The sequence below is a fragment of the Lathyrus oleraceus genome, chromosome 1 (genome assembly GCF_024323335.1).
Source record: "Lathyrus oleraceus cultivar Zhongwan6 chromosome 1, CAAS_Psat_ZW6_1.0, whole genome shotgun sequence".
In the NCBI taxonomy this organism is placed as follows: Eukaryota; Viridiplantae; Streptophyta; class Magnoliopsida; order Fabales; family Fabaceae; genus Lathyrus; species Lathyrus oleraceus.
The window spans coordinates 256,593,731-256,620,015 of NC_066579.1; the positions used below are offsets into that span (position 1 = coordinate 256,593,731).

Sequence of the window (26,285 nt, forward strand, 5' to 3'; positions counted from 1 at the left end):
TATTCCATACCTGTGAGGGGGATATGGGTTTTTCTTGTAGGAAACCATGGACTCTACGTACCTTGATTCTCATATTGCATCGAACCTTTGAAATTATAGCAAACGACATATACAGATTACTCAGAATGTATCAGAGTTTTGAATTTGCATGATCTATATCATTCCATCATACATTATCATTCATCATGACAAATATTTTTGCATATGTATTTCTTTTCCATGAATCCAAGAGCCTGGTTTGTTAACTAAGCATTCGAGACGAAGCATGACTTCCGAGAGAAAGAGCACTCATAGTTACAAGTTTGTGGAACCTTAGTTGATTGTGTTTAGAGGATTAGAGGCACATCTAGTTCTTGGAAACATAGATGGATTCAAGAATTCTTATGGCAACCTCTTAGGAATTTTGAACACCAAGGTTAATACCACCGATATGCACACTCTGGTGCAATTCTATGACCCTCCATTGAGATGCTTTACTTTTCAAGATTATCAGTTAGCACCCATGTTGGAGGAGTATTCTCATATTCTTGGTATTTGGATCAAGAACCGTCTTCCTTATGTTTGCACTAAGGAACTCCCTAAGTACCAAGTTCTTGCTGAAGCCATCCACATAGAGAAGAATGAAATGGAGTTGAACCTAAAGCCTAAGGGTGGAACCCATGGTTTTACCTCAAAGTTTCTTGCGAATAAAGTTACTACCTTTGTCGATGCTGAAAGTTGGACGACTTTCAACGCCATTCTAGCTCTACTTATCTATGGGATCGTACTGTTTCTGAACATGGAAGAATTTGTGGATCTGGTTGCTATTCATATCTTCTTAACTCAGAATCTTGTTCCTACTATTCTTGCTGATACTTACTACTCCATCCTGTCGCACCTCAAAAAATGATAATGCGATCCCTCGCGATGGAACGCGGAAAAAATGTTAGTTCAAACAGAGTCGCCACCGAACTTTATTCATTCCAATGAAGGAATAGGAAAATATCGAGAAAACCTTTAAGAAAATAGAATAATGGTCGTCGCAACCATATTCGGGTTCGGGAGTCGATTATGCAAGGGGGAAGGTATTAGCACCCCTCACGTCCGTTGTACTCAACGGGAACCTTTTAGTCTGATTTTGCTATTTGAATGTTAATTGAATGTTATTCGCTTGCTTCGAGTAATTAGAATTGATGATAGATATGGATGAAGAACTCAGGAGGGGGAAATGAGAGGTGTTTTATTAGTGTGCTCGCGAAGATACAGCAATCTCCTGCCTACGTATCCTTATGGTGCAATAAGGAAATCAGAGCATTCGTAGTTCGGGCTACTACGAATATTTGGTGTGTTTTGTTTTGATGAACGACTATGTAGGTCGGTGTTCTAACGGCTAAATGCTGGCTTGTCTACTCTCGGTGGAGGCTCTAGCACTAGTTTGTTGTGCGCATTAGAAAGGATTGACAGTGTTCTTTTTGAAAGGGTTTTGGTCACGCGGGGGTGACAAGTTGAATTGATGTGTTTGGGTGTTTGATTGGTTTCGATCGCGTAGGGGAGAGAAATTAGATTTGATTTGTTTAAAATGTTTTTGAAGAACGACGAAATATTGAGCAATGTGGTGTACACCAATCGTGCAATTCTTTCGAGGAATAATAAGGCGATTACCTTCTACCCCTTTTTTCGTTCGAATTTTTATCGAAAGTTTGTTTGCGGATGTCGAATATACCCGGTAGTGAGGCGTACGCCTCCTACTTGCTTATTCAAAGAATAATGAGGCGAGTGCCACCTATTCCCTTATCCAAGTTTAATTAGAATGTATTAATCGGAAGTCGATAACTTGAGCAATATGGCGAGCACCAATTATTCAAATAATCGAGAGATGGCGAGGCGAACGCCTTCCATCTTTTATCACCCGGGGTTTAAATTGTAAAAGATATGTTTTTAGATATTGTATTTGATTTGAGAAAATAGTTTGAATTTGAATTGGTTTGGATCGATAATTTGAGCAATGTGGCGTACGCCAATTATTCAAATAATCAAGGAATGGTGAGGCGAACGCCTCCCATTCTCAATTGAAGTTTAAGTTATATAGTTTATTTTTGTGAAATTGTATTCTATATAAAAGGTGATTTTGAATTTATTCGATTGTGGTTTTAATTTGATGACGAAGATTCGAGCAATGTGGCGTACGCCAATTATTCGAATGATCGGAAGATAATGAGGCGAACGCCTCCTATCCTTTTATTATCTGAAAATTTGGAATTTAGAATGTTTTAGAATTTTGTTTGAAAGAAATGATTTGAAGTATTTTATAATTATGGTTTTAGAATAATTTGAACTTGGAAATTATATTTGATTTGGAGAAAGTGATTTGAAATTATATGATTAACGTTTAATCGGGTGACAAGAACTCGAGCAATATGGCGTACACCAATTATTCATGTGCTTGAGAAATAGTAAAGTGAACGCTTCATATCTCCTTTTTCATCCCAAATTTATAAAAAGATATATTTTGAGTGTTACCCTAATTTAGGAAGATGATTTGTATTTTGTATGATTATTAGGGTTTTTATTGAATGACGAAGATCCGAGCAATATGGCGTATGCCAATTATTCGAATAATCGGGAGATAGTGAAGCGGAGGCTTACTATTCCCCTTTTCATCCAAAAATTAATTTAAAATAGATTTTTTTAGAGTGTATGGATAAAAAGATTTGGATTTGTCCTTAAAACAGGGTTAGTCGGAAAAAGTAATTCAGTCAAGATTAAATGGCTAATTAAAATAAATTCGATTAGCTAATATAGTCAAATTAATTAAAAGTCAAACAACCCAATTAATAACAGTAAATTTAAAAGGACTAACTACTTAAATTTAATCAATTTAAATGTGTTTCAATTAATCTAAAAAGGGTGTTGAAAGTAAAATTGATATAAACTAGTGAAAATTTGATTGAGCTTTGAAAAACATGAAGCTTACTTAATATTATTGGGAGCTGGGGGTGAGAATAGCAGATTCCCAATGAAGCATAAAACCCATTCGAATAGGGCCCAATCCAACTCCTAATCAACCATTCATAAAAAACAAAACAAAATAATGCTGAGTGAATGAGAACGGAACGTTGCATCTCCTGTGATTCCTTTTCATCTTCCCAACAAAACCCAACGATCACTTAGTAATAAATTACCCCTAGATTTATGCCTCGAAAAAAACAAGCTATTAATAATTTTAAATAAATAATAATGCAGCAATGCAGAGACCTAGTATACCGCAGGCTATTACCAAAATGAGAATTAAATGTGGCATTGACTCAGTACTGAATGCATCATCAATGAAAATATAACATTACTACTCAAAAATATTTGTTCATAAACTGAAATAATTCACTCGTCTTCTTCTCCTTTCTCAGCTTCAACCTACCAGCTCAACAAAGTCCAAAGTCGACGGATCTAACGACATTTAACAAGAAAGCTTGATGAACATTCGTCGGTGTTCGTCCACTGAAACCAGAGAGTCGACTACAAATCTATGAACGATCTTCACTAATGAGTTCCAATAGAGGCGTGGGATCTAGATCCCGTATCAAACTCGGAGCAGCGAACCTCAAATTTCGTAGATCTACCATAACATGCGCAGATATCAACAATCATCTAGGTATAATAAACATACAACATAATAGAACAGAAAAACAAAAAGAACGAACTCTTGAAGCGAAGGCGAAGATGTCTCGAAGAACCTCGGGAGTCCGGTGAAAGCTTTGGCGGAGGTAGCGGCTTCAGGTATTTATCTCTTCTTTGTTTTTGTGTCTGTTCTTCTCCTTGCCTTAATCTCTGTTCCTTCTTCTTCTTCGATTTTCTTTCGTTTTGTTAGGGTTGCTATTAAGGTGGTGGTTTCGTACAGATGGTGGTTTTTAGCTCAAACTTGTTGAGATTCAATGTGAAATCTCAACAAGCTTAGAAATTTAGAGCTCTAATTAAGTGTTTTGGACTCTTTTCTGCAGAGTAACCGTATCCTCTAGGGTCCTCTCTTCCAATGATTGGATGTCTCTTATATAGAGTGAAAATGGGTAGTCCTTGAATCATGAGCTGGCAGAGGTGAAAGGAATCATTCTGTTAGAATTGGATTTCTTAGAGATTTGGTGGGGACCAGGGCGATTGTCACAAGTAATTCTTCTTTGTCTGTAGCGCCCTCTAAAGCATGTGCTCTCTTAAGGTGCTTTTTACTGCTAACGAAACTTTTACCATTTGGTAATTTGTTTGATTCTACCTGTTATGACTTATATTTGGCTCAGAATCCTTTGTATGAGGGCAAACCAACCTTGGAAGTTCATGGAGGAAACAGACTCACAATTTTCCAAGCTACGTCTTATCACTCATGTGAATCCAAGTTCCCCTGTTGTGAGGCCTTGATCTCAAATAGGTACTCTTAGGATTTTCTCTCCTTTAATAATATGGAACAAACGCCATCATTTGCCTTATCGCGGGACTTGTCATGTTTGCAGGACAGATGCTCTTGGTTTGCTGCGAGTAAGAAGATGACCAGCAGGTGACTTGTACATTTGGAAACGTCTCCAATGCAAGATTGATGCCATTGGTATGCATCGCTGAATTGTTATTGTCGGTGATGTTGTATCTGATGCAAAATTTACTACTGCTGCGATTTATTGTTTCATTGCAAAGAGAGATGTTGTGAAGCATTATCTGTAGAACCAAGGGTGATGTATGGTGGATCTTTTATTGCCACTGTCAGCCGTGCGGGTCTTCAGATGCTAGCATAACAGTTGCGAGTACGATTGCATGGAGGAAATCAAAGGAGTTTGTTGTTTCACTGTAATGGGTCTCATGTTATAGTGAAACTGCAAGTTTGTGTTTTCTTTGGCTTAACTTCATGCCTTTCTTGGTTTCTTCAATGATGTGCAATTTTGGAACGTAAAGGTTTGATAGCCGTTAAATTCATCTGGCGCTGTTGACTGACTCTCAGTTTCAATTTGCAGGTCCTTTTTACTGAGCTGTTATTTTGTTGGTCTGCAGGTTCATGGCCAATCGAGATAACTTGTTTTAAGCCTGAAATTTTTAGCTGCGGATTTAAACCTTGTATATTTAGTGTTTTGTGCAGGTCATACTTAAGTGATGTGATGATGATATTTGACTCCACAGCCGTTTGAGCTATTATGAATGATGAGTTTGATTCAACCTTACCGATTTTGCTTTGTCTAATGGACCTTATCATGAATGCTTTCCACTGATATACTTTGTAATCGGGTGAGCACTTGTGATATTGAATGCAGGTACATGAAACATTAAACATCGATACATGATTTTCGAGTCTTGGCTTTTGTTTCAATGAAGCGATATGTACTGGCCTGTCGCCAGTTCACATGAGGCTAAGCGTAGTAACTTATTCTTTTACTTATCTTGATGTTGCCTCCTGCAATGGTTTAAACTTCTGTCTTGTTTGAGTTTCCAAACTACATTGTGCTTTACAATTTCTTGTAGCCATTGGATTTTATGACTGCTTTGATTTCTAACTTGATCATTTAGCAGGGCCTGATTCCTCAAAATAAACTATAGGGCATGTTTGTTTAGCTTGTGGACTTTTGACTTGGACGGTAATGCAGGCTGGATTGTTGAAGATGTTCCTTGTGGTAACAGAGTTGCTTTTGCTGGTTTTGATCAATTTATCACCAAGAATGCCACTTTGACAAATGAGAAAGAAGTCGATGCACACCCTATTCGTGCTATGAAGTTTTCCGTCGCATGTTGTGTGTGTTGCTGTTTTTTAATTATGCAGGTGGCAGTATGCGTGTGGCTCGTAACCTTTGGGAGAAAATAGCACAAGGAGTTTGTTGCGGTCAATATACCCGATGTTTCCAGCTTGACATGAAGTTATGTATTTGGATCATAGGCTAGGACTTTCCCTTTGGCAATTTGCAAACAGTTGTAACTCATATTTGTAAAATGTATGATTAAGCGGTGGAATTATTACGTATGGATGTGTATGTATGATTTTCCTAATTGTGTGCATTCCTATATGCTTGAATTTTAGCAGTAAACATGATGTTCATTGTGGGTAAACACGCCTGAGCTGGCTTTGTAGGCATAGTATGAACAAGTATATCCACCTTAAGCAGGTAGACATAGAACAAAACTGACTAGATTTATGTCGATAAATGTAGGTTCGTAGAGTTGGGTCAATGGATCGACCGGAAGTCAACGGTTTGTAGAACCAGGCAAACTTGCAATTCTTTGTATTCATAGTCCTTGGATAATCAATATGTAAATGACATTTTGGTATTCTGATGATTGTTTCGTGAATGGCATTGTATGGGAATGACTTGCATTGGGTTTTTTGATATACTTATGCTTTAAGAACTTTCTTAGGGATGAGCCGGCATAGGACACAATATGAATGAACTAAGAACAAAATGTGCCTGGAGTAATTAGAGGAACTGAGCATAGACAAAAATTTACGGGGGTCAATGATTATGAGGAAATGAATGCTTAAATGCATTAGTGCAAATGAGAACAAACTACGAATGGTGAAGGTTTTAGAGGCTGAGAAGCCACCCAAAGAAAACCAGACATGACTGGGGTTTATGAAGTTTGGATCCAGTATTGATACTTGAGCTTCGAGTTTTATGCACCACACCAAAAATATTTTAATTGCCCGGACAAAATTAGGGTGTGACACATCCATGTGAGGACTCATAAGAAGAAGGGAACCATCGTCTGTTGTACCCCTTTGTTGTATAGATGGTTTATTTCGCATCTACCCAGCAAAGGTCATTTCATGGAAAACAAAGACAATCTAAAGTGGTCCCAGAGAATCATGTCCTTGAACGCCGAAGATATTTCCTAGTACTCTCGAGTCTACGATAATGTCAAACTCATCCTCAACTGTGGTGACTTCCCTTATGTACCTCTTCTTGGTACAAAAGGGGGAGTCAACCACAATTCGAGGTTGGCATTGCGACAGTTGGGATACCCCATGGTAGATAAACCTGATTCCAAGAGTCTAAAAGGTTTTGTTTTACATGAAGGGGTTGATGATCCAAAGCTACTCAAGAAGATTATCAAGGCTTGGGGAGCAATTTATCCTAAAGGAAGAGCAGAAATGGGTAATAAGAACTGCATAGCCAGGGAAGCTTATACCAGATGGGTGAAAGATAGAATCAAAGAGATATTGCTTCCATTTCCATCTGAACCATCCATGAGCATCAAGCCTCCTGAACCTGTGATCAACCATACTTCTGAAGTCGATAAACTGAAAAGAACTATCAAGACCCTAGAGAAAGAGAATGTGGATATCGAATCTAGACTTGGTAATATATCCTTGGAGAAAGAGACTTTGAAGTTCAACCTGAATCATAAGAGAGATAAAGCACGTCAGGAAGACGACGAGGTGCAGGTTGAATTGCACAAAAGAATGAAAGTGGGTGAAGCACTAAAAGGAACTTATGCTAGCCTATCAACAAATAAGAAACAGCTAGTAGAAACTCAATACCAGGCTTGTAAAGTGGAGCTTAATAAATAAAGTTTGATGGTGACTCTGTTGTATGTTCGAGTGTGCGATGCTTTCGGGTATGTTTTTGCTAGCTTCAAAGATCAAAGGATTTAGTTGATCGAAATTTCTTTTGATGAACTTGATCGATGGTTTAAATTAATTTGAAATCTATGCTCAATCCTAATCTAAGGGTTAGAGTTGAATTGAAAGGCTATTCTAAGGGAGCACGCAATTGTTAATCCAAACTTGTTTAAACTATCTAATATTCTAAGTCAAAAATTAGTCCTAAAGGAGCATACATTTGTTATAGTAAAACCAATTTCCAAGGGGAAAAATGGTTTTTTAAATCATGAAATCCTAATGAAAAACAATTAAATCTAATTAGTTCTAATTTCCTAAAAATCTAATTAAAACTAATTATCAACTTTTTTGAAAATTCTGTTACTGATTAAAACTCAAAATTTCTGAAAATTCTAATCTAGTAATCCTAAGATCATAAACAAGCTCAAGGAAAGAGGTTTTGAACCCGAACATATAATGCATAATTCAGCAATAGGTGCTTTGGGCCCAACAGAGTAAGCCTAAATACAAAGAAATGTAGTTGGGTTCAACAAGTATGTTGCTAAGAAAAACAGGGGTGTGGAAAGCAAAATATTGGGCTTAATGGCTAAGCCCAACAAAATTTGCAAAGGAAATGAGAGAAAAATTCAGCAACAATAATTCCTCATCTCTACACACCAAATTTAACTTTTCATGTCCAAAGGGAACCACCATCGGAGCTTCAGCACCACCGCACCTGAGGCGGCGGAGTAGGCTGGAATCAAGAAAAACCACTATCTTCCTACTCCTCTCAACCTCTTCTATCCTAACCTCTCATCTATTCTAACTACAAGTTAACCAATTCTGGAAATTGAGCCATTAAAGTCAAGAAAACTAAGCACAAAATCTAAAATTAAATCGAGATGGAGGATAATCAAACCACCAAACCTTGGGGTTTCGATTCTCCACTACAAAAGCTACATCATGGTATCAAACATTCAGCAAACATGCAAGGATAAAAATTCACCGACCTGCAAGAACAGAGCTTTGTTCTTGGAATTTGGTGTTAGAGATGAAGAAGATGAAGTGAAAACCATAGGTATGCTACTTCGAACCTTTAATCTTCTACTTCTACTATGAACTCCTCCTTTTCAAGACTCGACTATGAAAAATTCTGAATTAAATTGTTGTTGTTGGTTTTGATTATTTGAATGTAGGAATAATGTTGAATGCAAGAGTTTTAGCTCAATTAATAACAAACTTTAATGTGAAGCTTGCTCAAATGGTGATTTTAGCTTTGGTGTATGGAGAGGAATTGGAGAAGATGAAGTGAGAGAGTGAAGGTTGAATTTGCAATGAGTGATTTTTTGAGAGAATGGTCAAGTTATGAGATCCCTTTTTTGGTTATGGGAGTGATGTGTTTATATAGGTTATAGGTTTGGATCAAATGGAGGTTCAGAGTTAGTTTTGTGAGGCTTGGAATTGGTTAAATGAGGCTTGGAGTTAGTTGAAGTGGTTTGGAGTTAGCTTGGGACTGTTATGACTAACTCAAAAATGTTAGGAGTTAGTTGAAGTGGTTTGGAGTTAGCTTGGTGAATTTAAGTGTTAGGAGCTTGGTTCAATGCATGAGTGATATGGTTTGTTGCTGCATAATTATGTAAAGGATACAATGTGTATTGATGCAAACATTGGGACTGGTTTATAGTGCAAAGGAAACGGCAATACTGCTGAAAAATGCAGCATTTTGGCTATTGTCCCAGGTGTAATCGATTACCCTAGACATGGTAATCAATTACCACCATGAAAAAAATGGTTTTTTGGCTACTGGAAGCAGAGTAATCGATTACCCAAAACATGGTAGTCAATTACTATCATGAAAAAATGGTTTTTTGGCTATTGGAAGCAGAGGTAATCGATTACCCAAAACATGGTAATCGATTACCATCACGTAAAAATGGTTTTTTCCTTATTTTTGATGCACTGGCTCATGTGTGAGGCATAATGGCTTGGATTTCTTTCTTGTTCAATATGAAATCTACTTGAAACAAAAGCTTTCAATGCATTTTTTAACATGTTTGAATGGATGAATGGAATTAATGGGTCATGGAATGACTTGATTAAATGGATAATGAATTTGTATCAATGGGACTATAAATCAAAGCATGAATGAATCTTGACATTTTAATAAAACCCTGAAAATAATGGATGAAGTGGGAATGAAATAAGACTCGCATCAACTGGATCATGAGACCATGAAGTCAATGAAACATGAATGCAAACCTGCCTTGAATCAATCATATGACACCATGAATTAGGATTTAGCTAAGTCAAAATCACAATGCCAAGCCATAAACAAGAACCTCAAGCCAAGTGGGAAGTCAACTCAAGTAGTGCAACAATGCCATGAATCCCAACCAGGGTTTCCAACGCCTCAATGCAAGTCACATGATTTACAAACCTCCCACATCAAAAGTTAGGTTTTTTTTATGAACCTTATATCAGAAAGTCAACCCAGGAAAGCACCTGAATACCACATATCCCTGATTAGGGTTTCAAATACAGCCCAAAGCTCCCTAAGAAACATCTCGAACCATGGACCCACTATTTGGGTTTAGAAGTCAAGTCAATGCACAGAAAGTCAAGAAACAAGATCCCAAAGGGGAATAGTCAAGAATTAGGGTTAGAATGTGATGAATGTCAAGGTGTAGGCCTCATTAGTTAAGGTCCCAAAGAATCAAGTCGGTAGGGTTTCAACCCACATGATGAATAATACCTAATCTTCAAGCCAAAACCTTGATTTTTAATAGCCACAAACCTTGAATCTATGATGCTTGTTAGCAAGTGTTGATCATGAATGAATGATACACATGAATGAGGCATGAATAAATACTAAAATAACCTAGAAATTTGTCTGCAAGGAGTCAGAGACGGTTGATTCTGAGCAGCCAAGAACTGCTCCATCAGAGCGCTCAGTCTAGCGACTTCTTCTTTCAGCTCACGGTTCTCTTGTTCAAGTTGATCCATCACTCTTGCAGAATTAGCTCGGGTGTAGTACCGATGAGTCAGCTTGTCTTCAAAATAAATGAAGAGCACAGAGTTAGGCCACAGACAAGAAGACCAGAACAACACCTACTTATGCAAATGATGCATGCAATGCTCGTGCATATGCTTTGTTTTTATATTTCAAGGAACTTTTAGGGTTCTATTTGCAAATCTTGAAATTTAAAACATTTAATCGCATATGGAAAACATCTCATCAAATATATATTCGAGACAAAGAAGTACAACATTGTCAATCATATTACAAGGGAAAAGGAAAATAAACATCCTATGGATCCCTAGAAGCTCGAGATGCTGGAAGACGAGATGCACAAAGCCTCTTGATCTCTCTCTCATATGCTGCTTCCATATCCGCTTTCTCCTTAGCAAGTTGATCATACTTCTTCTTCCAGAATTTGGAAGACTGAGGAAGCAAAGAAGTCCAGGTATCATTCGGATTATCTATCACCCGATGCTCGAGGAACTCGATCAGAGCGTCCTTTTCCTTAAGCTGTTGAAGAAACTCTTCTCTTTCACGGATCCAGGCACGTGAAAGGTCTTCGTCTCTCAACTCCTCTACGCCTTGGCTAGGGAGGGTTGAAGGCCCAGCCACAACCAAAGGTGTAGGTCTCGGATAATCATAAGGCATGAGATACTCAGAGGCTCTATGCCTGACCCAAGAAGTATACGGCTCCAAAGCTATGCAGTTCTTCGGAACCAATTCACTACTACCCTTCTTGTGAATCTTGCGCCAAGCGCAGACCATCCTGGCTTTTAGGCCTTGGGGATCTTTACCCTCCTGAAAGAACACACCTTCAAATAGAATGTTATGAGGTTTATCCTTTAGGGGGAACCCAAGCTGACGACGTGCTAAGATAGGGTTGTAGCTAATTCCACCACATGTATCAAGAAGAGGCACATTAGGGAATTCACCACAATAGATATCGTCATTAGTAAGAGACATAAGTCTCGTAGACCACCGTAGACATCCCTTGTTCTCCTTGAAAGCGACCGTCTACGGTAAGTGAGAAATAAACCACTTATACAACAGAGGCAAACAGCACACAATAGCTCCTCCACCCTTTGCGTTCCTCAGATGCAAAGAGAAATAGGTATCACCCAACAGAGTAGGAACGGGATTAAGAACAGAAAAGATCCTAATGGCGTTCACATCCACAAATTTGTCGATGTTGGGGAACAATACCAATCCATAGATGAGCAGCACGAATATGGCCTCAAAGGCATCCTCACCCATGGCCTTCCCATAAACGGTAGCTTGAGCGATGAGGAAATAAGAAGGAAGACCCTGAATTCCACCTTTGGTGGTCATATGCGCACCAATCAAGGATTCATCTATGTTCAATAAGTCTGCGATCTCTCGAGAAGTCGGAATACTCTCTAAGCCACTGAACGACACCTGATCCAGAATGGGAATACCCATAAGATGAGCATACTCCTCGAGCGTAGGCAACAACTGAAAATCCGGAAAAGAGAAGCAGTGATACAGAGGATCATAGAACTGCGCCAAAGTATTCATCAACCTGAGTAGTCAACAGAGGCAGAAGCTTCCCATAGAGAGCTTTGAAACCCAAGGGATCTAATACATAAGATGTCAGATTCCTTAACTCTTTCAGATCGGGCTGTCTAAAGCTGTACTTCTTTGTATGCCTTTTTGGTCTTTCCATGTCTGAAAATTTTGCAAATAAACCCTTTAAGTTCCTTGAAAATTTTCTGATTTTTCAGATGACATGAATGCAGATGAATGCATGAATGTATGAATGCATCAATCACACTTAAGGATCAAGCAAATCACACCAAACAAAGGTCATGGGAAAGCTCATAGCATCCTTAATATCAATCATCCATTTTGGTGGATTATGGTTTTCACCTTATCGACACCCAAGTTCCATTGATATTAACGATACATGAACCGGCTCAATCATCCTTAATATCAATCATCCATTTTGGTGGATTATGGTTTTCACCTTATCAACACCCAAGTTCCATTGATATTAAGGATGTCTGAACGACTCAACCATGAATCACGGGTTTGTTGAGAGTCACGAGCATGGAGTCTTGGTTAAGAACCACCCAAAGGGAGTGTACTAGGGTTTAAACCTGCCGAACATGTTCTACAAGAGGTTCCCATAGTCATCATCCCATCTTTCGAATATTATCGGAGGAACGAATACTCGTATTCCAAAAATATTCTCAAGAGAGACTCTTATGAGTGTAGTATCGCGTAACAATCGCGTCAGATCTTACATCTGAACGACTTCCGCACTACGTCCTAAAAATAGCCCAAGATGGGCTTGGTAAACTAAGGTCCTTGGCTTCTAAGGCACATGTTAAAAGAATAATGCCTAACCACAAATAACTTGTGTGACATTATTAATCCAACATGACCTCCACCAAGTGAATGGACTCGCAAGTCAACTTGCTAAGGAATAACTCCACACAAGTCGACGAGACTATGCCATTCTCCTATCCTAAGGTGCACTCGAGTTCGGGTATAGAACTCATCTCACAAAGATCACCAAGCAAACAAGCAATTGTATATCAAGCAATTCAAGCATTACAATCAATACAGTGATCCCAAATTGTACAAAAATATGTCATATAACAAATAAACAAATATCATACAGCAAGGGTGAAAAGTAGGCAAAACCACCAAGGAAATCAGTTGTCCCCAGCAGAGTCGCCACTTTTCTGTAGCTGTGTATTCGTCACTTTATGATTTATTGATTAAATCAAAAACAAAGCATACAAAGAATTCGAGTCGCCACCGTACTTTTATTTATCCAAAGGAATGGCTAAAAAGCGAACAAAAGCCTAAGAAGTTTTACACATAGAAAACTAATGAAAAGATCAGAGATTTGGGTAAGGGGTTAATTACGCAATGGGAAGGTGTTAGGCACCCAAAACGTCCTAGGTACTCCTAGGGAGCCCTTTTCACAACTTGTTGTATGAAATGTTATTTGTTTATGAAATATTTATTGTGCAAACATGATTGAAGGGATGAGAAAAGAATGTACAAGTTATTATTTTTGTGTTTGAACGGATGAACCCGTTGCCTACGTACCTTTCCATGGAAGGTAAGGATCAAAATGCCGTAGTTCGGCTAAAAGATTTCAAAAGTAAGTGAGTGGATTGATTTTAAACAAAAGCCCTAAGGTCTTTCATTATCCACGGGAGAAAACTCGACCTTATACAAACAACGAGTCTACCACGGGAGAAAACTCGACATACTAAAGGGGGTTAACCCTGTTTTTAGTATGGAAGTCTTACGGTTCGATCACTAAGGACAAAAGGCGAGATTAACATCAACCACTAAGATAATTGAGATCTATGGCTAATGTATGAAAACTTGATTAAGAAGTGGACTTGGGCCACAAAAGCAATTAAGTGAGTGAAATTAACCAGTTTGGAGTATTCACAAAAATGAAGTCAAAGTATGATTATAATTCAATTTAAAAGAAGTATTGTGAAAATGGAGTTTGAAAATCATAGGCTTAGGGCCTAGGTTTCTAATTTGAAAAACAGATGAAAATGTTTGCACAATAGTTTTCAAGTTTTGGGTTAACATGCAAATGGAGGTTTAAAGCACCAAAAGGTGGGAGAGTGAGGAAGTAAAACTTCTTAGATGTTCACCTCTTGAGATCATATGTAGATGATTCAAGTGATTCCTTTGGAAAAGGCAACAAGCAAATAACAGATGAACAAAGTAAATGGATACCGGATGCCAATCAATGGACTTATTCCAATCTCACAAAAAAAAATGGATACCAGATGCCAATCAATGGACTTATACCAATCTCCTAAAACAAAATGGATACCTGATGCCAATCAATGGACTTATACTACTCTCACAAAACAAACAAAACAAGGATACCAGATGCCAGTCAATGGACTTATACTAGTCTCCTACCATATCATAGGAAACAAACTGCCAATCAATGGACTTATGCTTGCCTCCTCCATGGACAAAACAAAATGTTACAAAGTGATGAACAATGTTTATGAAATGATATACAAGTAATTGAAGATACATGCACAAAGGCACACTCAAGCAAATATGCACAGATGAATCAAGTAAGCAAACAAACAAGTCAATTAGCACACACTATACACAATCAATTAGGCTCAAGCAAGGTTAGGCTTTACAGCCAACTGGAATGGGGTGTTTTGAGCTCTTAACCCTAACATTGAGAGTTAGGGTGAAGCAGATGAAAAGGGGATGAGGGGTGTGCCTCATAGCTCTTATCCCTGGTCAGGGAGAGCTTTGATCAATGGAAAGTGTGGGTGTTTAGAAAGTAGGAACTCTTCTCCACAAATGATTGACTCTATAAGATCTTGGGTTCTTATTTACAATGCATCAACACATGGTGTGAGCAAGGTGAATGACACACTGAGTAGCAGGAGATGGATTACACATCTCTTTTATCTGCCAATTGCCTCTTAAGAGGACTTTACCTGCTTGGCACAAAATTAAACAAGCACAAACATTGCCTCTTAAGGAGGGCTTCAGACAGGTGCCTACCAATAACAGTAGGTCTTCCAGACTACATGAATATTAGGGATCATACCTAAGTGGTTAAGCAACCAAGCAAAAGCAAAGTTCAAATGAACTTAAAGCAACTTAGGTACCTGTGGAAACACTAAACAAATCTGTACAATACTCAGACAAACAGACAACAATCAATAAGCAACAGACAATCCCAATGTACAAAATGTGTAAGCCATAAGGCAAAACTCAAATGAGTTAGCATCAACCTACAAAACACACAATGTTAGCAATCAAAAGCAAACATCAACATTCACATGATGAAGCATCATCAACCATGGCATTTGGATACTTAAGCCTGAAATCAAAGCTCACAAGTAAATAACAAACCACTAGGTCAAAGCCTAGGGTCAAAGATGAAGAAAAAATTCAAAACAGGAGCTGAAATTCAACATAAAGTAACTTCAAACACATATTGACATATCCTAAAAAGGCTCACATCAAAATCAATCACCAAAAGCATTTCATGATCAAGTGAAGTCCAAGACAATTTCAAAGCTCATATGTGATCATCATGAATGAAAAATTCAAATCAAAACAGAAATGATTCAAATAAATCTGGAAAAATTCATGCACATTAAAGACATCTAACATGATCAACATACAAAAAATCAGAAGCAACAAAGATTATTTGGCATGGAAATTGAATTGCACAATTTGGACAATCAAAGGTGTGACACAAATTGTCACACCATGTTAGCACATGCATAAAACAGAGATGGTAATTGAGAAAAATGTCAAACCAAAACCAAAATGTCTATCAATGTTTCTAGAATCAGCATGCAAAATTTCAAGTTCATTGGATTAAAAACAAGCATTTCACAAAGGAAAGAGTAACACAAGGTCACAAATACATATGTGTTCAATCATCCTAGAACAAATTAATTTTCCAGCCAAGCACAACTTGCGAATTCATGCTCACAAAAAAACTAGACATTCTAAGGAGCATTTTGCAAAAAATTGGGGATCAATTGGATGATTTTTCAATTTGTTATGATTTTATGAAGTTTGGAAAAAATTTGAAGTTCAAAAATATACATGGCATGAAATAAGGAGGGAAACATGTGAAAATGCAAGGCAATTTGAAAAAAATTCGCTCGCTGGGACTCGAACCAGGTACAAATTTAAAAATGCGCGCTAAGCCTAAAACGACATCGTTTCAATGTAAAACCCTATCGCGCCCAGATTCGTAGCTAATTTGGAAATTCGTAGCAAATTCTTAGCAAGTTTTCCAGAACTCGTAGCTAAAGATGAACTTCATCTTCTTCATGAGGAAGAAGATGAAGATTGAAGAACCTTCATACGATTTCCAGATTTTTCCAGAAAATTTTCCAGAAACACTAAGTAATTACATCAACACATTGCATTTTTCATGGAGATCATGGATCAAACAAGAACTAAGCCTAATTCCACATATTAAGAGCAAATCGAACAAGAGAAAATTCATGCATGAAACTTGAATCTACCCTAACTCAGCCAATAGTGCATCAAATCACATGATTCTTTCACCAGAATTACCAGGAGAACAAGATCTACACTAATATATACATGGATTTCAAAATTAAAAGGTTCGAATTATGACCTCTTGAAGTGCAGAACCTTTGAAATGCCACGATCCACAGCTTGTACTGGTCCAAATCTACTCCACAATACTTGAAATGAAGTTTGATGAAGCAATTGAAGCTTGAATGGTGCTAGATCTAGCTCAAAATAGAAATTCCATTTCCAACTTCATGAACTTGAACTGCACTATTCTTGCACGAATTCACTCATTTTGGAGCTTTGAATCAAAAGATATGGCCATTTGAAGTCCCATGCATATTTGGAAATGATTTGATCATATCTCTTCAACCACACATCATATGCTCATGATCTTGGACATTTTGGAAATAGGAGAGAAACATCTACAACTTTCATGTTCAATAAAATTTTATTTGAAGCTTTTTTGATGATGTAAAATTGAGTTGAAATGGGAGAGAAAGATCTACAACTTTCATCTACAACTTTCCATTTTTGGAAATCTCAAATTATGGGTCACTTTCTATTTTGGGAAATTTTTTACTGGACCTCAAATTCTTCAATGTGAGTGTTTGAAATGTCAAATGAGACTTGTTTGAACATGAATGAAGTATTTCCAATCACTTCCCACTTCCAAATCCACAGTTGACTTTGCAGTTGACTTTCTAGGTCTTCAGATGTCTTGGAAATGTTCTGATGAAATTCAAGCCTCTACCACTTGGGATTTTGTTTCAAAATGACATCACAACTCATATGAACTCTTGTAAATGATTGTGGGGTCCAAATCTCAAGAATGACCACCATCTATTGCTCAATGAATGCCATGAATTGCCTTGATCTGTTAATGCTTCATCTTCAAGACAAAGGTTAGATGACATATTTTTGTACTTTTGGTTAGTGATTAAAAGAAAAGAAATGACATATAAATGCAAGGAATGCTTGGTGATCAAGAACCACTCAAAAGAGGATATCCCACCCACAAGGAGGAAACAAGGTGTCCAATGATCCTTAAGGCAATGCAATGATATGATATGATGCCATGAGGGATCTTAGGGACAAAATTGGGGTCTTACAATGCTCGCACTACGTGCTGATGCTCTTGAACAAGTACCCAAGATCTTTGTCTAGTGTCTGTCAAGTGGAATAGGATCCCACTTTCTGGATCCCCACGCTTTCTTTATCATGAGCTCACCCAGGCCAGGGTTAAGAGCATGAGGTCTCATCCTCATTTCCTATTTGATCAACTTCACCCTAACTCTCAATGTTAGTGGTTAAGAGCTACAAATCACCCTTTGTACAGTTTGGCTTGTTTGTCGAGGTTGATATGACCCCTCTTGACTAAAGCCCACCTATTTGATTGAGCCTCTTGTTTGTATATAGAGTATGATGCATTGTTTGCTGGACTGCTTTTGCATGTGTTTGCTTTTGATGTTCATTTGTTGTGTTTAGGAGTTGGATGTAAGTCCATCTATTGGCAATCTGTTTCCTATTTGTTGTTTGGAGTTGGATGTAAGTCCATATATTGGCATTCTGTTTCCTGCCTGTTGTTGAGGAGTTAGATATAAGTCCATCTATTGGTATTCTGTTTCCTGTTCTATTAGGAGTTGGATGTAAGTCCATTGATTGGCATTCTGTTTCCTGCTCTTGTGATCCTCTCATGACACTTTTGCTTTGAGCTTGCTTATTCCAAAGGAACTTACTTGGATCATCTCTATGATCTTGAGAAAGGAACTCCTATTTGTGGTTGCATCCCTTAACCCTCACCTTTTGTCAACCTTTCTCCATCTTTAACCCTAAATCAAAAACTTTTGTGCAAACATTTGACTTGTTTTCAACATTAGAAACTTAAGCCTTATACTTTTGATTTTCAAACTTTCTTTTCATAACACTCATTTTGAATTGAATCTTTAAGTCAACTTTGACCATTTTGTACATACTTCTAATTGGTTAATACAACCCACTCAAATGGGCTTTTGTGGCTCCATGCCCACTTCTTAATCAAATTTTTCATAACCTTTAGCTATTAGGTTTGAGTTATCTTTGTGGTAGATGTAATAGTCACCTATGTCCTTAGTGAGTGGACAATAAGCCTTCCATGCTTATTATAGGGTTAACCCCTCACTTGCATGTCGAAGCTATCCTCACATGGTGGACTTGTGGTTTTTTCAGGTTGAGTTTTCTCCCTTTGATAACAAAAGACCTTAAGGCTTTTGGACCAATCAATCCACTCATTTGTTTTTTGAAATCTTTTACCCGAACTACGAGGTTTTGATCCTTATCTTTCATGAGAAGGTACGTAGGCAATGGGTTCATCCATCCAAACACAAAATGTAAATAAACTTGTATATTCTTTTCTCAACTCTTCAATCATGTTTGCATAAAATAATTTCATAAACAATAACCTTTTGCAACAAGCGTGAAAAGGGCTCCCTAGGAGTACCTAGGATGCATTGGGTGCCTAACACCTTCCCATTGCATAACTAACCCCCTTACCCAGATCTCTGACCTTCTTTTACTAGTTTTGTTTGTAAAACTTTATAGGTTTTTGTTCGCTTTCTAACCATTTCTTTGGATAAATAGAAGTGCGGTGGCGACTCGACTTTGTATGATTTACCTTGGATTTAGTCAATAATTCCAATGGTAATGAATACACCGCTACACACATCATTGCTCAAAAAGAATTTGGACGATAACCCCTCAGAGTTTTCTTATCCAACAATGTACCATCTTCTCGATACTCTTGACTTAGAAGAAATCACTTGATATCATGAAACCACGGTTTACCATCAGTTTCTTCTTCAATCAGTTGACAGTAAGCAGGCTCATCCCTTCGCTCGATTCGAATAAGTGGAGCTTCATTACGGAATTTGACTTGGTACATTGATGCTAATGTTGCCAGAGCGTCAGCCACTTGATTTTCTACTCTCGGGATGTGATGGAAAGTGATATCATCGAAGTATTCTATCATCTTCACAACATGAGCACGATACGGGATCAGCTTCGCATCACGAGTTTCCCATTCTCCTTTGACCTGATAGATCACCAAGGCTGAATCTCCATACACCTTAAGGATATTGATTCAGAGATCAATTAAGGCTTCAAGACAAGGATACAAGCTTCATACTCTGCGACATTATTAGTACAATCAAAGCAAAACCTTGTTGTGAAAGGGGTAAAACCACCATTTGGATTCATCAAAACCGCTCCCACACCATGACCACTGTAATTGGAGGAACCATCGAACGCGAGCTTCCATCGAGATCCTGGTTCTGGTCCTTCATTTGGGCCTGGGATCTCACAATCCTTTATCACCATTATATCCTCATTCGGGAAATCGAACTTCAACATTTGATAGTCTTCAACTGGTTGATGAGCAAGATACTCTGCTAAAACACTTCCCTTGATTGCTTTCTGGGTTACGTACTGGATGTCGTACTCTGACAAGAGCATCTGCCAACGGGCTAGTCTTCCAGTTAAGGCAGGTTTCTCAAAGATATACTTTATTGGATCCATCTTTGAGATCAACAAAGTAGTATGGCAAATCATGTACTGCCTCAAACGACGAGTGGCCCATCCTAGCGCGCAACAAGTTTTCTCCAAAAGTGAATATCGACTTTCACAATCGGTAAACTTTTTGCTCAGATAGTAAATAGCATGTTATTTCCGACCAATTTCTTCATGTTACCCCAACACGCATCCCATTGACCCTTCAAGTACAGTCAGATACATGATTAATGGCTTTCTTGGGACAGGTGGAGTCAAAATAGGAGGCTCTTGCAAGTATTGACGGATCTTCTCAAAAGCACTTTGACAATCAAAATTCCATTCAACAGCTTGATCCTTTCGAAGCAATTTGAAGATAGGCTCACACGTGGCTGTCATATGTGAGATAAACCTTGAGATGTAATTCAAATATTCGAGGAAACCTCTAACTTCTCGCTAGGTGCGTGGAGCAGGCATTTCTTGTGTAGCTCAGACCTTGTCAGGTTCTACCTCAATTCCTCGTTGACTAACGATGAAACCAAGCAACTTCCCTGAACAAACACTGAATGTGCATTTTGCAGGGTTTAATCGTAATCTAAACTTCCTGAGGCATTCAAATAGCTTTTTCAGATGGCTCATATGATCTTCTTCATTCTGAGATTTAGTGATCATATCGTCAACATAGATCTCTATCTCCTTGTGCATCATATCATGGAAAAGAGTGACCATGGCTCTTTGGTAAGTTGCCCCAACATTTTTGAGACCGAAAGGCATTACATTATAGCAAAACGTGCCCCAAGGGGTAATAAAAGTGGTCTTCTCCATGTCATCCGGAGCCATCTTGATTTGATTGTATCCCGAAAAACCATCCATAAAGGAGAATACAACAAAACATGCAGTGTTGTCTACCAGAGTATCAATGTGTGGTAGAGGGAAATCGTCCTTTGGACTAGCTTTGTTCAGATCCCTATAGTCAATACACATCCTCACCTTTCCATCCTTTTTCGGCACAGGTACAATATTAGCTACCCATTGTGGGTACTTCGCCACTGCGAGGAAACTAGCATCAAATTGTCGCTTGACTTCTTCACAAATCTTCAGAGCCATATCTGGTCTTGTTCTTCGGAGTTTCTGTTTTACTGGCGGGCATTCTGGCTGAAGCGGAAGCTTGTGCTCAACGATGTCGGTGTCTAGGCTCGGCATATCCTGGTATGACCATGCAAACACATCCACATATTCTTGTAATAGCTTAACCAATCTCTCTTTGACGCTTGCTTCAAGCGTGGTGCCGACTTTGACTTCTTTCTTCTCTTCCTCTATGCCAAGGTTGATGGTTTCCACCAGTTCTTCATGTGGCTTAAGGGCTTTGGACTCGTGCTCAAGCAGTCTTGCCAATTCGTCGGGGATGTAACAATCTTCCTCACCCTCTTCTTCCGCTTGGTAGATAAGAAAGTCAAAGTTATGAGAGGGAGTAAAGTCATTGGATTTAACGGGTGATCATTTATTCTGCATGTTTGAATGATTGATTTCTTTTAGAAAAGTAAAAATAAAAGATGCATCAATAAAAAGTTTTTTGCCTTTTTTTGTTTTTGAAAAGATTTCCATTTTCTTAAGAGAAAGCAAAATAAATGAATAATAAGAATTTAACAAAATGCCTTTCATTCATTGATAATGATTATTTGAAAATAAAAAGGGGCCCTACAACATGATCCATTAGCCTTGGGCAGAGCTAAGGATTTGAAAAAAAAAGAAAAAAACAACAATTATTACTTTGACAAAGGAAAAATTTCGGGGATCTCAACCGCCTTCCAGTTGTTCAAAGTTGTCTCACACCGGTAAACCAAACATGGCTCAACTTCATCTTCGGTGCTATCTCCAATTGCATTGACCTGATCTCCATGGATGAATCATGTGCTGCGGAATACTTCCTAGATGCTTCGGGTATTGTCCTTTGCAGGGACTCGGGCTCCTTTCACAGCGGAAGGCACATATCCCAGACCAAAGCGATCATGCTTCTCACAAACATCAATATGCTGACCCAACCTCCAGGATTTCCTCCTTCAATGCTAGACTTTACACTTTTCAGAGAAGCGAAAGATGAACAAGCTTTCCCAACCGGGTCTTTCATCTCCACAAAAGTGGCACTGGCTATTTCAAGAGCTTGGAAAGAAGTTTCCAAAGCATCGTCATCATCCTCGATATACCTGAAGGATGAAAGGTGACTAACCACAAAGTCCTCCTCCCCAGAAATAATGATCAATTGATTGTCCACCACAAATTTCATGTTCTGGTGTAAAGTGGAGGTAACTGCCCCTGCAGCATGAATCCAAGGACGCCCCAACAAGCAGCTATATGCTGGATTAATATCCATGACTTGGAAATTAATCGGGAATACATGAGGACCAATCAATATGGGCAATTCAACCTCTCCAATTACGGTTCTCCTGGAACCATCAAAAGCTTTCACTACCAAGGCACTAGGTTTCATAGTTGGTCCTTGATAAGAAACTTGGTGAGTGTTCTCTTTGGCATAACATTCGGAGAAGATCCGATATCAACCAAGACTCTTGCCAAAGCATCATCTTTGCATTTTACTGAGATGTGCAGAGCACGATTGTGATTGTGTCCATCCTCGGGTAATTCCTCTCCACTGAAGCTCAAAGTATTGCAAGCTGTGATATTTGCAACCACCCCATCAAACTGGTCTACTGTTATGCTTTGCGTTACATGAGCTTGGGCAAGCACCTTCAACAAAGCCTCCATGTGGGCTTTGGAGTTCAATAACATAGACAGAATAGAGATCTTAGATGGTGTTTGATGCAACTGGTCCATAACCTTGTAGTCACTTCTCTTAATCAACTTCAAGAATTCGACATCATCTTCGGATTGGACCACTTCGGGTTCTTTAGTGGGAGCTGCAACTGTAGATTCCTTGGCCGGACCTTGAGGAGTCACATTGAATTCAGGCGTATAGATTCGACCACTACGGGTCATTCTGCTCATTCCTGTAATATTGGTGACATCTTCACTTACAGATTCTGTCACATTAATGTTTGCACTTCCTTTAACAACCTTGTCCACAGCGGTAATCTCATATTTCCAAGGTACGACCTTGGTGCTCTCATATGGAAAAGGCGTGGGCATACATATCTCAACAGGCAACGGCTGACTATTCGCCGGAACCACTCCACCACTGTAATATGGGATCTCAACTGGTTCTGGTAAATTGAAGCAATGTTCAATTACCAACACATCTTCATTCTTCATAACGCTGGATATCTGCAGCACTCCTTTATTCATCAAGTTTTGGATATTATCTCGTACCATCTGACACCCTCTTGGGTGTGTGGCACACTCTTCGCAGTTGTCATGGCGATCATTAATCAGGCCAACTTCCACCAATCGGGCATGGAATGCTGCCAAAGGAATCTTAACATCATCCACCTTATCAACCATAACACCAACAAAGGCATCTTTAATGGCGTTTACTGCAGGATCTCCATGGGGAGGAAGAGTATTGTTCTTCACATTTGGTCCCATATCCTTAAAGGACAGGATCTTGCTTTCAATCAGTTCACGAACCCTATGCTTCAGAGTGTAACAACCTTCTAGGTCATGCCCGGGAGCACCTTCATGAAAAGGACAGTGTGCATTAGGGTTGTACCATGGAGGAAGACGATCAGGTGGAGGTCCCATAGGTCTGGGAACCACCAAACCCTTTTGCAACAGGGAGGGATAAAGCTCAGTGTACGACATTGGGATTGGATTGAAGGTCGCCCTATCCCCTTGCCTCCTATTTTGGTTTTGAGCATTTTGCCTCGGAGCTTGAGCTCTCGGTTGTTGATAGACAGGAGTTGCTGGTGCTTGTTGATAAACTAGAGGAACCGCAGCACGTTGTTGAACTGGAGCTGGTCGGTAAGCTGGAGGCGCTTGATAGGCCTGAGCAGGTTGTTTATTAAAGGCGGGCGTTACAGCAGCCACGTATGTTGTAGGGCGTACTGAATGGGATACATGGGCTGCTGATAGGGAAAGGGTTGTTGAACATACTGCAGTTGCGAATATTGTTGTTGTCTCCTTCTTGGAGGGGCTCTTCCTTGGCCAACAGTCACATCATTTGTTTCCCTTTCCTTCTTTCTGGGAAACCCTCCAGAGAACTTCTTTGGAATAGCTTTTGAAGTTCCAGCTACAGCCGCAAGCTTGCCATTTCTTAAACCATATTCGACGCGAGCCTTTATAGCAACAAGCTCGGAGAATCCCAAGGAAGCACTTCCAACCATCTTCTCATAGAATTGGGGTTGGGCAGTGTCGATGAATAGTTCAGCCAAATTATTCTCGGCTAGAGGTGGTTCAACCTGAGAAGCCAATTCTCTCCATCTCTGGGCATATTCCTTGAAGGACTCCTTGTCATGCTGGAACATGCTTTGCAACTGTCTTCTGTCAGGCGCCATGTCCATGTTATATTTGTAGTGTTTTATGAACGCGTCTGACAAGTCTTAGAAACATCTGATCCTATTCTGATCCAGACTTAGATACCACTTGGAAGGAGCCCCACTCAAGCTATCTTGAAAACAGTGGATCATCAGCTTGTCGTCTTCCACGTGCGCAACCATTTTTCGGTAATACATGATGAGATGGCTCTTTGGACAAGTATGCCCCTTGTATTTGTCGAAATCTGGAGTTTTGAATTTGGTTGGAATCACCAACTCAGATACAAGGCATATTTCTTTGGCGACAGATCCAAAGACGTGGTCTCCCTCTAAATCTTGGAACTTCTTCTCAAGGAGTTGCATGTTCTCCTTCACTTCTCTGAAATCTTCAAATCTTACTTCGTCACCAACAACGGTTGAATCGACAGTCTGATACATGTGATGTTGATCTTCAAAGTGTGGAATATGCCTAGCATAGGCAGCTGGTGGAGCAACAGTATGGATGACTGGGCGTGCGTCGGTGTAAACGAGTAATGGCATGGCTTGTTGGACAGATTGCCCCATGTTATGCACTAATTCCGCTCGAGGGAAGAAGTCATAAGGTAGCCCATATGGAGGAAGGGTTGAGGGTAATGTCCTCTAAAATTGGACTTCCACTGCTGGGCCCGTGGTCTCTGAAATCACGGTCGCTTGCGGAACCTCAAATTTGAAGGTTAAAGCTTGTAACATTTCTCGCATCTGGGACATGCCTCCCTTGATCTGGTCTAGTTCGGCTCTAACTTGGGCGCTCTCTTGCTCTTGCTCAGCCATCCTTTGTCTTGCTCGGGCGTGAGTATTGTACTGGTGTTGAAGATTCAGCGTGAAACTAAAGGAAGAAAGGGAGGAGTGAGACTCTATTTTGAAAATGTATGAATGCATGTATGGATGCATCTTGTTTGCAAAACACTTGGTTAGTTTCAGTCATTCATTTCAGAAATGCCACAACATTTGTTCGCAAATATTTAAAGTAATAAGGAAATAAAACACAATAAAATGAATCTCAAAAGCGATTTTTTCATTAACTCATAGCAAAGTTCAAATACAAACAATGTGCTTATGGCTTATGGGCTTTCCGAACCGTAGCAAGGTCGGTAGTCAGCCCCTCCAACATCGCCTTACAAAACTTAATGAAATTAAAGACTTGATGCGGGGTGTTCTCTGAACACATGCACCAATCAACTTCTTGCAGTTTCTTAGGTAGCTCTCGCATGACGGAATTCGCAAATCTGGACAACCTCAGAAATTTGCCCTTCCACTCAGTGTAAAGCCCTTGGAGGTCTTGAATGATGCGCAAGTCTTCAGCCTTGGTCACCTCTATGTCCCTATAGAGGTTTCTCCAATATCTGCATTCACCTAGCAACATCATATAGGCAGCATCCTGATCCTCACCTTCAAGTGCCTGGATTCTAGCATTGGCTTGTTCCAACTGATATTTCAGTCGTGCACAAACTCTTTCTGACTCTTCAGTCCTCGGTTTCTCGCGTTCCAGAGTATCCTTGTATTTCTGAATGGTATTCTCCAGTTCACGAGTACGAATCTCAGAAATCAGTCGTGCTTCCCTTTTCATTTCAAGGGTCAATTCAAGAGTCTTGTTGAGTTTTTGAATCCGGAGTAAAGCTCTATCCAACTCCTCCTCCTTTGACTTGAACACAGATTTAGTGATGTAGAGCGCTTTTCCAAATTTTTCTCTCCTTGCCTC

At 39.2% G+C, this 26,285-nt stretch overlaps 1 protein-coding gene across 1 annotated transcript; it reads right to left on the reverse strand.

Annotated features, from left to right (window-relative positions):
- Nucleotides 1-22,604: 22,604 nt before the first annotated feature.
- Nucleotides 22,605-24,574, reverse strand: LOC127102176 (uncharacterized). Its single transcript, XM_051039584.1, has 2 exons — nucleotides 24,164-24,574; nucleotides 22,605-24,059 (listed from the first exon to the last, which is right to left on the reverse strand). Exons 1-2 carry the CDS (start codon nucleotides 24,572-24,574, stop codon nucleotides 22,605-22,607), a joined length of 1,866 nt encoding a protein of 621 aa, XP_050895541.1.
- Nucleotides 24,575-26,285: the final 1,711 nt, after the last annotated feature.

Excerpts from the sequence above, each read along its gene's own strand:
- LOC127102176 (XM_051039584.1), bottom strand. The coding sequence starts at position 24,574 with ATGGACATGGCGCCTGACAGAAGACAGTTGCAAAGCATGTTCCAGCAT. Across the intron at positions 24,060-24,163 it reads AATATTCGCAACTGCAGTAT|GCCTATCAAGCGCCTCCAGC; the intron begins GTTCAACAACCC and ends CAACCTGCTCAG.